Genomic DNA, 14,690 nt, shown 5'->3' on the forward strand with positions numbered 1-14,690 from the left:
GGCTTTTGCTTTACCTGTTAAACTGTCTTTATCTCAACCCACGAGTTTTCTCACTTTTACTCTTCTGATTCTCTCCCCCATCCCACTGCGGGGGAGAGTGAGTGAGCGGCTGTGCGGTGCTTAGTTGCCAGCTGGGGTTGAACCATGACAGCACATCTTAAAAAGCACACAACTCCCACAATGTCTATATTCAAATACATAAAGGACACATATTTTACAAATAAATTGCATAAGTTAAAAGTTTGTTTCTATATTTTGCTCCCACAAATTATTTTTATTCAACATGAGAAGTCAGAGTTGTTCTGAGAAACCTGAGAATAAAGGATCACTCCATTTATTTCCATGCATAACTATAGGCCTGCATATTTTCTTTCTTTTCTTTAGAAAACTGATAACGAACTGACTGAAGCCTTTATCATAGATGTCAAGGAGCGGTTTTTATACCGTCAACAAAAGAAGCTCTGCTTCTGCTGTCAGTAGGTGTTCTTTCTGCTTTTGGCAACTATAAGTGGTATTCACCCCTATCACACATCCTTGAAGTGACAACTGCCACCTTCTTGACCTTCTTCATCAAGAAATGACTCCTCAGCCCAGAATACACACTTCCAGTCACCACTCTTAAATGCCACCAATTTCAAACAGAACTGGACAGTAAGAAACTAAACAGCAAATAGAGGAGAAAAATGAAGGCAGAACGTAATATCAGCACATAACCAGGGCCTCGGGTAGTTTGCGTTTAGTTCCCAGTTGTGCTGCAGAGTTGTGTGTAACCTACAACAGGTGATTTACACCTCTCCCTCCTACAGTATTTCTTAAGAGGAAGCTCCTTCACATCTGTGGAGCCCTCAGGGGCTGTAATGATGGAGCTTTACAAGCAAGGGGAAAGTTCTAGGCAGTGTGGAAGAGCGGTGGAACAGGACAGCTTCTCCTCATTTTGTCTCACTGTGTCCTGAAGGGCTTTTACAATTTTTTGTTTCTCTACTTTTCAGACTGCATCAAATGACCCAACTAACACCTTTTTTAATGGCCCACTACCCAGTTACATTCCTTAGTAAGACGAGTAAGAAGCACACTATACTTTATTACTGATAGAAGTGGGTAATGTTAAAACTTTTTTTTTATTTATATTGTTATTTAAAAATGCAGTGCAGACATGAATTGAACATGGGCTTGAAAACAATCCAGTTCAGTTGACCTACAACACCAGACAGAGAGCATAAAGAAAATGCAAATGAAAACCATGAGAAAACTTCCTGTAGAGTACTGATAACAAGCAAACAGGCTTCTGGCTGCAAAAGGTTCTCAAAGATTCATAACCTCTTATGGATGAGCAGTTTAGAAAATTAAGTCTAGCCAGTTGGATATTTCTATCATCTGAAGCAACATGGTAGAAAAAATTTTGAAGTGATCTTATACTCATGGACAACTGATAGATTTTTGTAGCTATGTTTCTTCCCTTACAGTGGATCTGTCAAAAGAAAAACTGCTTGACTTACACACCATCTACTGATTTATGGTTAACCCAGCCATAACATGGCGTTAAAGCAAATCTAAACCCAGTTGAAGTTTCAACAGAATTGGAAATTCATCTAATTGGCCTTGCTAAAATAATATTTGAAATGTAATAATGTTGCATATCAGTTAAAAAGCATTCTCTGATATTAATGAATTGCTGAAGTCTTTTTAAAATAATAAAATATATTACGACTATTATACTCACTATAATAACTGGAGCCCCAAGTTTATGTTAGGAAGGTAAACAGCACAGGTCAACCTCTTAGATGTCAGAGGCCATTCTTTACTGCAGGAATTATTATCATCATCATCCATTTCCATAATCTGAAGATTATGATACAAATGTCAGTTTACACTAACAAAGATCTGTCCCACAGACCATTAACCACTATTAAGTCTAATGTCTAAGCATGCAGATATGAAATGCAAAAAAGCAGTAGCAAAACTAAGGACTTAAGATGAATTAAAAATAAATAGACAGCATGTAGACTGGAATTTCTAACCTAGGAACTAAGTCAGATCAGTACTTGTTCTGAAATACCATATTGTTGGTGTGCTTGTGTAGCTGCAAACCGCCCATCAGCTATTGATAAGTAAAGCAGTTAAAGATACAGTTTCCACGTCTCCATCTACACTCGGAAGTTTAAGACTTTCCCAAGAAATATATCTATTAACTTCAAAAACAATGCCTTTTGACATTTGACGTATCTTGGAGATGGGCTAGTATTTGGATGAAGAGGATATACCAACCCTGTACCTAGGTCTCCAACAGACAGTTCCCCACCTGTGAATCCAGGATCAGCCGATCTAGTGTCAGCACAGGAGCCCTGGGAACTGTTCCCTAAAGGTAAGTCTCCAAGTGTACCCCATTACTATCAATTCTGAGCAGCTTTGTAGGGAACAGTGGCACCTCAGCCTAGCAGAGTTGTAACTTTTCCTTTCAGTCCCTTTTCTTCACCTCTTTGAGGTTTATTAGCCTACTCCATATCCTATGTCTGGGATGCCTGACAGAGAAGCTAGTCCGCTATCCGAGGGACACAGGGTCTCTGCATGAGTTTTTAATCATCCTTTCACTAAAACCCAATGTTTATTTAGAGAATCAACATTACTCTGACAGCCACTTCTCCGGCTGCATTCCTTCCTCATTCTTCCGACATTCAGCAGAAGTACTGCCAGTACACTATATTCTACAAGGTGGTATTTCTTCCGGCTATTTCACAACACTGGCATTATAACCCTGTCACTGCGAAGAGCCACACATTTTTGTGAACAGTTCCTGAAGTCTCACCTTCTTCCACATCATAGATTTGATACTGGAAGAGAAAAATGCTCAGACTAAAGTATGATGAAATTGCAGGGGGGGAAAGCCAAACTGGCCATAGTCACTGTTACATTACACATCCTACTGACTAAGGCTTTGAGAGTTCACATTAATCAAAGATGATTTGTAAGAGCATCCTGATACTCTACTATTTCCACTGCTGCTTTTGCCAGCAGAGTTGCTATCACAGCAGTGACTAACAAATGCCACAAAGATCACAGTTTCTTCCACTCACGGTTATTAAAACAAAACAAAGTGTAATTAAATGAACAGACCATCACTGAGACAATCTCTCTCCAATTATGCAGAGCTGTTATGAAGCTTACAACAAAATCAATAAGGAATAGCATTGTACACTATTTATTCTCATCTGTTAAGTATTTTCCCACCTTCGCCCTTCCCTCACAGCCTTGGGTGCTTCTCTATCAATACCGCGTGCTCCTCTGGGCAGGGAATTTCTTCTACTCCAGGCTTGTGCTACACAGTACAAGAAAGTCCCAAGACCTTCTTATGTTAAGGGAAGACACATGAACACAACATGTAACGGCTATATCCCAGCAGGCTGGCATTCTCCTTCCATGCCTACTCTTTGATGGAATTTTCATTCTAACAAATGGACAGCTAAATAAACATTTCTTCAGATCTTATTGTCATCAGCTATAAAGAAAAAGTTGTACATCTTACACATGTAAACGTAACAGGTTACAACTATTAAATAAACTTATCTATGGATTAGTTTCTCCCATTTAGTGCCTTTCTTATTACAAACTAAAATGATGTTATCTTCATTTGTAAGGGAAAAATCAGAAGAACTGCCACACACAACAAAAAGGGAGCATAGTGAAAAGGGTGTTAATTCTGAAGAAAAAGCATCAGCTGACTAGCTTCTCAGTATCTATAAAAAAAATTAAATAAATCTGGCTTGTGTGAGGTACTTGTTAAATACAAATCAAACACCTGTCAACCAGCTGGGCCGCGTGTGTCACTGCTGAGCCATCTGCAGAAACACACCCCGCGCCAGTTGCTTTACTTAGCATGGGCTGGGAACAAGAATCCATTAGACAGAAAGTCAACAGTGGAATTAGCAGCACTTTTTCTTTTAGTGCCCTTCCACTTACTTGTTTGACTTCTTGTGTTTCTATTTTTGGGAGCCTCATGCCAGAGCAACAGTGCTGACTGCTGATTAGACAAGACTTGGCCCAGCCTCAGCGTGTCACGTTGATTTAGTCAATTCAGACTTGAAACATGCAGTATGAATCTTAGGTGTTGATAAATACTGCCTAGCAGTGGGAATTAAAAAAATAATAATCCTGTTTTTCAATACCCATGAATGATTTTACTGTATGAATAAAAAGCAGGGGTTTTTGTCCAACAATTTGGTATCCACGAATGAAGAAAAAGCAATTCACATGGAATTTGGAATATAAAACTTACATTTTAATGTCTACGTTTTTTGGGGGGAAGATGTATATTCATTGACATTAAAAATTCACATCTTAGCTGGATTTATTTAAATAATTACATGACTAATACAATTCACCCACCAAAAAAAGGGCAGAGAAGAGTTAAGAGTTGGTAGGTCACAAGTCACAGCAGTCAACAGTATTATCTTTAACCTCTGTACAATTTGTATTACATATACATTTTCTATTACATGAGGCTAACAATTTTTTTTTTTAAATTTCATGCACTACTTGTACTAGAAGTTGTTAGCCATGGAGAAAATACCGTGGGAGAAAATACTGCTGTATATAAATTAAATAAATTGCAATAACATAAATTATTAATTTTTAAATTGTCCTAATACAGATCAATGATTCATCAGGTCCGAAATCTAGTATTTGGTGAAGTTCAATACCTAATTCCTCTAGAGAAAACAAACAAACTAAGCAAAGCGTGTCAGACAAGCTGTACAACGCTGCAGTACAGTGAGAAAGTTCCTTCCTCTCCGACTAGTCCATCTCCCGCAACACACTGCTGCCAACTTTTACAACACTAAGTCTTGCAATAACGGGTATTTTTCTTAAAGCTCTGCTTTCTGATGAGATGTGAAAAGCTCAGAATATTAGTTTCAAAACCTATAGTCTCTAGCCCTCACAACTGAAGGAGAAAAAAAAAGAAAAACCCAATAAATATAATTTAAGAACAATTGAAGAAAAATCCTCAAGCCTCTCCCCGCCCTTTCAAAGTCCGTAAGGTCCTGACTGAGGCTTTTCAAACATAGTTAAGAATCCCAGAGCCAGGCAGGCTCACAGCTAAAGTATTCATGAATCTCTGATTAAGGAACAAAGAGCTGCATTTAACGACGGCATTATTTAACAACCGCATTATTTTTTACTTCCACGTTACATAACACGCTAACAAAAGCCTGTCCTGCATGGCAGCGTGCCACCCTCAGTTTTGCTCCCAGCAGCCCAGACCCCTATAAAATGGACGGTGACCTCTGGTTTCTTTGGCCACACCTCACATCACAATAGCGGCCGCTGCATGCCGGGCCCCCGTGACCGGCTGCATTCTGCTGGTTATTACAGTTTCATTGCAAATACCAGAGGGTATACCCTTCCACCCCCACTCTTATCTCACCGGTGTCACTCGCCTGAAGGAGCCCATGGCTTTGATGCCAAGCAATACAAGCATTAGCATCTGGCCCCAAAACACATTTGCACTTTTGTTCTACTGAGACGTACTAATCTGATTTTGAGGGAAACCACAAGAGGACAGAAGACAATGACACGACTTTCCTCAAATGGGTTAGCTGACAGACTGAAGCATAATTTTTTTTTCTCAAAAAGCAACAATTCTTTAATTAAAAATGAAGTCTCTGCTCACCGACAGTACACAACCTACAGCAGTCACTAGCACCATTCCCTCCAGAATGGAAATAACACCCAAGCAGTGTCACTGCACGCAAGGTAATTCGATTCCACGGAGCTTTCTACTGAGAATCAAACTGAACTGCTGTCGTTTAGCTTTAGGAATTGAAAAAACAGGGAGCTCAACAGTTCCTGGAGTTGTGAACTGCAAAAATCACCTAATAAGGCAAAAATAAGTCAGCAGAGCAGACAGCTCTCTGGAATCAAATTTATGATCAAAGGCTATTCAAAACACTTCCTTGTAACACGAAGGAGAGAGCGAGAGCAAGCAAGCAAGAACTTTACATGCTGAAGGAATGGAACAAGTTTTGGAAAACATAATGGTCTAAAGTGTATTTGCCCAGTAAGATTTTGAGAAAGCATATTCATGCATCAGAAAGCTATAGAGAGCTATTATTTTCACAGTCATCCATCTCTTAAAATCAGATGTGTGCTAATTATACACAAAGATATCACTGAAAACACAAAAAGAATACAAGAAACCTGTACGAAAATTGTTGCTGTAATAGAGGTGTCCAACTGCCTCATTTCCAATGGCCAGCAATTCTCAAACTCAAGGCTTTAACGCAGTGGTATTAATGTTTCTAACTGTAAAACCACTGTCTTTCTTTTTTAGGGCTGATCTATTTACTTCTTTACCCATATGTAGAACCTAGTTTTAAAAAATTTGCACCGTATTTCCTAGTAAAATGTTGTTTCGGCTTTACGTTCTTACAGCTCACAATTCTCCTACTTTGAAAAGCTTTCTATGTCAAATACTTTTTCCTGTATTAGTGATTATATTTTTTATCTCTGTTGGAGACTCCAGAGTAAAGCAGTACAGGAATTTTTCAAAAGCTGTATAACTTGCACAATTTATGTCCATACCTGATCTAAAAATATTGAAATATAACTGATTAGCAATGACAGGAGCTCAGAAATTAGATGGCACTGAATGAAAGACAGACAAACTGAGTAAGATGGCTTTAAGCAGTACCTATCCAGTGCTCCACATGAATTTTTGGAAGCTTTCTCAGAGATGCTGATGAGCTACTTCGGAAATATCCTGACCCCTGTCAAGGATCTGTACAGCACATGAAATGTGGAAGGCACTGTGTCCAGAGATCTTTCGAGACAGCTGCAAGGAAAAGACTGCATTACTGTAAGCTCAACACCAATGTCTCCTCAGATTTGTACATTTGCACGAGTGACTGATGCTCCAGGAGCATATGCTGAACTGGCATAATAGGCCATATATCCACGGCTCTTCTGCAAAGTCAAACATGCCTTAGAAAATTCTAGACAGGGTTTCCATGGTCTAGCTGGAGCAATGGGGAAAGCAGGTTAATAGTCACAAGGATCTTCATGATGAGACGATTTGATTTGGATGTACATTTAAGAAGTTTCTGGTTGTGGATTTTATGACATAGCTGGCCGTGAAGACCTGACCCTGGAGTAACTCAGTACGGAGATGGGTATTAAAAGCATCTCTGAAAGTAATTTGAAGTCATATGCTATACTAGTATGTCATTTATAATTTTTTTCCAAAATTAGAAATTAATGTATATATATTTAAATCATGTTGGAAAACAAAGCACTGGACATTTCTAAGCCATGCTTTATATTGAGCTTCTGAATTCAATTACTTCTTACAAAAAAATAATCTTAGAATGCAGCAGTTTTCAAACTCATTTTCTCAGGTACCACTAAGGGAAAGGGGAGTGCTTCCCACCAGGCAATGCAAAGTAGGCTGTTCAGGAAGTGTTAACACGCCATTTTGATGCAGCACACACACCACAAATGGTATCTATATCACATTTTGGGAACCTTTTTACTAATCATTTCCTTACCTGTACCAAACATAAAGAGAACCCTATTACAAAAGGGTAATCAAATTTAACAGGAAAAAAAAATCATCAGTGTTAGGTTTCAGAGTCAGTTAAAACTGAAGACAGCACACTGATAGTGCACCTGAGAAAACTGAAGTTACAGATAACCATCTCATACAGTTAAATGAGAAAAACACCACCACAAACAGCATTATATATTCTAGTCCTGTTATCTTCTAGCTCACAAAATATTTGAGTTCATGTACACTTTGTTGGGCCATCGTCACAAATACATGCAAGTGAACAAAAGAAGGAACAATCCTATTACAGATACCTACTGCACAGTTTCATGTAAACCCAATTTCATTTTCATGACTCTTGAAGTACAAATAGCACTTGTACAGTTGGTAGAGCTCTTGAAATGTACACTCAGTTTTTTTCTCTAGTCTGACTTTGAATATAAATCTAGTTGTGTAGTGATAAACATTGTTTTTACTCACATAAGCATTTATTTCTCCTTTCATTCTGTCTAAACTGTTTATTTTACTAATACACTGTGGGAGCACCCATACAGTGCAGTAGCAAATGCACAGCATATTGAATATTTCATTGCTTCTTCAGGCTTACTGTGCAAAACCAGCTATTTTAAAAAGCTTACTCAATATATTAATATTTTAGGATGTCTGTTCATAATCTAAATTGCAAAATATTAGTGCAAAAAATGACAACAGTAAAGCTAAGCCATTTGAAAGTCAAGTATTAAGAGTGAATAGTGTCACAAGTATTTCACAAAATGTAGTTTAAGAAACGTAGATGCATCATCTCTCTCACTATGAATTGTATACCATAAACCATAAGAAAGCAATTACTATGGAGGTTTGGATAAAGGGGAACACACAAAACCAGTTTAGTTTGGTAAGTCTTCTGAATTACATTTCTGGCTACATCAGTTTTATTTTTCAGAATGTAGTGACCAAGAAAGAAGAAAAAGTGTTTTCATAATAGAAAAAAATAGACAGATTTGGAATGGCCAGGAACGGAGCCAGTTACTCACCTTCAGCAGCTTGAGTCCTTTGAGCCTTGCTGCCGTCAGCGCATTCTCAGAAGCTTAAGAGCTTTTCAGCTAGCAGGACCCCGTAACACATAAGCCATAACTCCCCAGGAGGCTTAGTACTTTGTATCAAAGTACGTGCCACGGTGGCAACCTCTCTCTCAGAACCAGGAACGCTCCCGCCAAACTTTTCAAGTACACAGAGATCATCCGCTCCCTAAAATGTGACAAGCCAAGGCAGTCGAGAGGTTCATCTTGACTGCCAAGGCATCACAGACCAGCGAAAAAAACCAAACCCAAACAGGACTACATCACCTAGCATCCAGGGCATAAATAAACTTTTAATTTGGAGCTTCACTGTCATGGCATTATAGACCCAGAGCAAAGAGAAGGAAAGGACTTGAGTTATTTGGCTGAGGGACGCAAGAAGTGCAGGAAACAAAAATCTCAACTATACAGAGGCAAATCAAACCCAGCTTGTTCAAGTTAACAAAAAGCTCAGGAAAGGAAAGGGACAGAATGAACTCCCTGTAAATAAGAACAAAAAGATCTGGTGGCTCTCCCTGCCCCCCAGAAAAGGTCTAAGGACACATTTTTAAGGCTGGAATACTTGATCTTCTAGTCATGGTTCAAAGTATACACCTCCTTAAGTTGTCAGACTATTTGGAAGGCACAGAAGTATCCTACAAAAGGAGGACCCAACACACGATATGCTTAGTGCAAAGTCTAATTGTTTCCTGGGCTGGAAGGGTGGAGAGACTAGCCCTGTTCCCTCCTGATACGAACTGCATAGCAGTGAAGGTGACCATCCTTATCTGTATCAATCCCCCAGTAGGTGCTATGGAAAGGACCTGCACAAATGCAACATGTACGGAAGTAGTAAGACACTATGACCTCAGTAAAGGAGAAGCTTGTGGGTCTCACCAACAGGAGATTCCTCTCACCATTTCAGTGTGACAGAACACTAGGAAAATAATAAAACTTTTTTAATAGGAATACTTTCCAGCACTGTATCAACCTTGCTCAGATTACACCAGTGGCATGACCCTGCACACAGCAAAGCTAACACAGTGCTTCCCTTGACGTGTGTTTCTTCTGTCCTCACAGACTTTGCTGAACACTTCCAGAAGGCCAAGGCATAAGGTCTCACATGTATAGTGATTCTGATTTGCCACAACATTCCAGTTCTTCTTGTATCATGATTCGACAGATACCTTGAAGAAGTGTCCCCAGAAGGTTGAGCTACAAATCAGTCCTGATTGCAGGACGGGGATCATGGCAATGTATTCCATATCTTCTGGTAGTCTACAAATGAAGCGAGTTTCCTTCCAAGGGAGGACTACTGCCCTCTTATTTTTTAGAACTATAAACTAACACCACAGAATTATCTCCTCTGATACTCTCAAGAATTTCTTCTGTTGCCCTGTGTAGGATCTATTTAAAAAATATCTCTTAAGATGGCTCCCTGAAAAAGGACAGGGATGAAGGAACTAGGTAGTTAGACATCAAATAGAGAGTCATATATGTGATGGTGTCCACCATCTACTGTGTTGTGACTTTGGGGGCCTGAGGTAGGGCTCCACAGGGACTGCATTTGATTCTTGAATCTCTAGATTGGTCATCAGCACTGTCACACTGACTGCTTTTGCCCTGAAGGCCGATGAGACGACAGACACGTTGTGGTGTGTTGCCAGTCAGTGGAAACATCATTTTTTACTTTGGCAGCTTACAAGAACTGCAGTAGAAAAATCAGCAAAACTGCAGAACCATGGCCTGAACACTGATCTGTTTTCTTTTGGGTGTTAAGACTATTCTTATATCACCCTAGAGTCATCAAGACTTAAACTTTGTTCTTCATGTTAGCCCACAGCAGGTCCAACCTCTCAAACGGCAAGAACCTCCTAGAAGCCTACACCACTTAGATCTGCGCCTATTAGCCAGTACAACTGTTGCAAAACCATTGCAGCATTTAGTGAATGGGAAATGATGTTGTCAGCGATAATATGTCTCACAAGTGACAGAAGGCCAAGTGTCACATCTGAAGACAGACTGAAGATATGTGAGGTACACAATCTATTTTCACACTTTAGAACCCTGCAAGTCAAGGCCATATATGAAGCCTTACAGACTTCTCACCATTTACACAGATCTTGAAAATTAAGTATACGACCATGGAGCATTTTCCGGGGAGATTTCTCCTGTCCAGTAATAAAGTATATTGGATAGGATTACTCTAACTTTATTTTTTCACTACAATGTCAGGTATGTTTGAGCTAATCAATTCTACAGAAACAGGCCTTCTAATAGCCAAGTTTATCTCATTCTACGGTAAACTTCTAAAATAGGTCAAATGAATTGATACTGTTGCTTACTCACAGCAACATGAGTAAGATCTGCCACGTATGTATTCTCTGAACCTTTCCCCAGGGAAAGAAGTATGAACAATGGAGTATTGCAGTGGATAGTTTTTGGGTGTATCAGAAAGAGGCCCTCTGCGCTCTGAAGCCTCAAACTGCATTTACATAAACAATAATTTTATCTTTTCTTTTTCCTATTTCTAACTAATGACTTAGGGGGCACATCTGCACAAAGCTCAGAAAAATACAGTGCAGAAAAACATGAAAATAGCCATACTGGTCAAACAAATATAAAGAGGCCCTCTGCGCTCTGAAGCCTCAAACTGCATTTACATAAACAATAATTTTATCTTTTCTTTTTCCTATTTCTAACTAATGACTTAGGGGGCACATCTGCACAAAGCTCAGAAAAATACAGTGCAGAAAAACACATGAAAATCCATACCAGTCAAACAAATATAACATCTCCACAAAAGATATGTGTATTGAAGGGTTTAAGAGGATAAACAAACTGCAGTAGCTCCCGAGAATGCTCTCCCAGCATTGCAGAGTCTGCACCTCAACTTCCTGAAACATAGGAGATGCCTTTGTATATGACAGTGCTTCGAATATTTTTATTCCTTTACTTTGTTCAGTTGCCTTTGAATCTATGTACATTTTTAGCATCCAGAACATCCCAGAAAAAGGAGCAGAAAAATAACAGACGCACACAAATTTACATAGCTCTTGATGCATCAACTGGGAGACAGAGCATGTTAACACCATGCACAACACGAGGAAAATAAAGTGATTCTACCTCCAGAAAGGAGCTAATAATTCCACACAGCACTGTACTACTATGCATAGACATGACGACTCCAGCTAGCAGAGGCTGGGTGGCTGGATCTCAGTTTCTTCATCGAGTTATGCACATACAAAATACTTTGTTTGCCTTTCTTTTTAAACAGCTTTTGGTTTTGCCAGTTTCAGATTCCATGGTAGTTCATTTTTAATTTGCAACAACGGTATGGCTTTTATATAGTCTGAATTAAAAGAGTTATAATTTCAGGAAAAGCACACTGTCTTGATATTAAATATGATCTGACTGTTGAGCCTTACATAAACTAACAGGAGCTTTGGGATTTGGCCTGACAGTGAGTCTGCAAGGCGCTAAGCAAAAAAACCCCAAACAGTATTAACCATGGAAACTGTAATAATAACTTGTACTGGAAAAGCAATGTAGCCTGGTAATTTTAAAGAAAGATAACATCAGAGAAGGAGCTACAGAAAGAACCAAGGGAAAACACAGCTTCATTCTAGATCAATCTACAATGTTTTACAATAACTCTTTCCATTAATTCACATCTGGGAGCATAGTAAAGTAAAAACTGTCTAGCAGGATCAAATCAAAGGTTTCTCTAGTCAAGTATATGACTACAATTGTGGCAACAACAGGTGCCTACAGAAAACTATAACAACAGGGCAACCATAAAGACTTCTCCAGTGGGCTTCCCAGACTTGAGCGTCTTGGAGCTCAAGAACTTTCAGACAAGCAACAATGTCTGTCTGACACACTCCATGGGTTTTTATTCCATCAACTTTCTAATAAATTTTCAGACTGTTTAAATCCTGTGGCAGTGTTCAAACTGTAATCATGTAATAGGAAGAATAAGCCCTTTTCTATCCTTTTTGAACTTGCTATCAGATAGGTTTGATGCTCCAGTTCACACACTGAAAAGGAGAGTAAAATAAATAAATAAATCCCTATTAATCTTTTCTGTTCCATTCATGATTGTATAGAGCACAGAATAGGACACATTTCATCTCAGTTGTGCCTTTTTCAAATTGAAGTCCACATTGTCACACCTTAATTGGAAGATGCCCAATGCTCTTGATCACTCTTGACACCTCCTCTGAACCTTTTGCAGTAATATTAGACCCACTTTGAGATGTGGGAACCAGAACTGTATACACTATTCAAGATGCAGCACGATACGGTTTCACTAATAATAGTGACATTAAGATGCTTTTGCTTTGTTCCCTGTTCTCCTCCTAATCATTCCTAAATTCCATTTGTGTATTTGACTAGTACTTAACAGTGAGTGTATGTTTTCATTGATCTGTAATTCCAAGATCACTTTCCTAAACAGTAATACTAGTCCAGAGTCGACATGAAATACAGTTTGCTTTGTTTTTCCTTTTCATCTGCATCACTTTACTATTACTTTCTGAGTCTTACATACCACTTTATGATTCAGTCCCTCAACATTGCAAAGTCCTTTGAACATCTTTGCAGCCTGCTCTCCATTTTTCTACCACATATAACTTAGCATCAGCTAAATATCATTATTTTAACTAATCTCTTTGATAATATTATATATCTACCTCCCATTTTTAACAAAACACAATTTGAGACAGAAATAGTAAGTAAAAATAAAAGGTAGTTTCATAATTCTGTATCCTGTTAATTACAAATTTTAAACCTGACAGTCGAAGTGAAACTCTACTTCTTTCAGTACTTAGAAATCTGGGTAATTACAAAATAAACCAAATCCTCTGCCATTACTAAAATGTTGCACGCATATGAAAGAAGCACGTCAACTAATAAAGCGCAATATTGAAATTCTGAGCCTCTCACAGCAACAGCTGCCTTTAAAAGACGTATTTGTTTATGGCACTGAAAGAACAGAAACTTGAAGTACACAATGAAAAAGAACCTAAATTGACAGAATTGAGGGTTGAGGACTTAAATCATGATGCTAAAGATACCAAATAAAATAAAATAAAATAAAATAAAATAAAAAAATCAGTGAAGTGCACTAGCACATGTATCTGGAGAGTTTCATTCATTGATATATTAACTGGCTTCCATGTATATGCAGAAAATCCACTATTATTTCAACTGTTACTATGGAACAGAAAAAAACCCGCAAGGGGCCAAATGATTAGGAACTCCAGCAACACACTGTTTCCTCCATGTTATGAGGGCTGTCTTCTATCCTGATGATACTGGATATTAGACTAAGAGACTTCCTCTAATACAGGTAACTAGCTCTGAACTCAACAAACATGTACAGCTGCCTTAATTTGCACGCTAACATCCTGAAATGAAGTGAAACTTATCCTCTTGAATACACAGGTAGGCTGACATGCTTTCTTAGCATGCCATGGCTATTCCCAAGTCTTTGCTTAGAGGTCAGCGGTGTTTAACTCGAAGCTCTACCAAGTGGCCTGTTGAGAGCATAAGAGCTCTTTTCTAGGCTTGCAGACCACAAACTGCACAGTGGAACAAGTGGCTTCCTTCGGTTCTGTATAGCCCCCCCTTCTAGGAAAAAAAAACCCAAATAAGCACATCTGCAGAGAATACTATTGGTCTGAATGGCTTTTTCAGTGTGGTACAAAAACATGGCAGTGCAGGTAAGAGAAGTTCATTTTCTAATAGAACTGTTCTATCCTCCCATTTCTGTACATATTACAGATAAGCCACTGACATAATGAACACTTCCCGTGAGTCAAATCACATATCAATATACACAAACATACCTTTTCGCCAGGAAGACCAGCAACACCATTCTGTCCTTTCGCACCTATTTCACCCTACAAAACAAATCATTCAGTTAGAAGTTCTAAAGACTTCTGAGGTTAACAACAACTACTCACGTCATATCTGATTCAACAGAAAAGCATCTTCTACCCTGTTTTTATCATGCTTAGTAATGTAACCACTGTGGAGGAGGATGCCTTACGTGTAACACTAAAATCAGACAAAATAAATACATTTTAAAA

The 14,690-nt window shown here is 38.7% G+C and overlaps 1 protein-coding gene across 1 annotated transcript in view; it reads right to left on the reverse strand.

Moving 5' to 3' along the window:
• The window catches only part of COL19A1 (collagen type XIX alpha 1 chain), a 204,223-nt gene that overhangs the window by 141,641 nt on the left and 47,892 nt on the right, over nucleotides 1-14,690 (reverse strand). The window contains exon 9 of the mRNA XM_019471129.1: nucleotides 14,448-14,501. Coding sequence (XP_019326674.1) covers nucleotides 14,448-14,501 — 54 coding nt within the window. The remainder of the gene's footprint in view (nucleotides 1-14,447; nucleotides 14,502-14,690) is intronic.

This window comes from Aptenodytes forsteri, unplaced genomic scaffold (assembly GCF_000699145.1).
Source record: "Aptenodytes forsteri isolate BGI_AS27 unplaced genomic scaffold, ASM69914v1 Scaffold256, whole genome shotgun sequence".
Classification (NCBI taxonomy): domain Eukaryota; kingdom Metazoa; phylum Chordata; class Aves; order Sphenisciformes; family Spheniscidae; genus Aptenodytes; species Aptenodytes forsteri.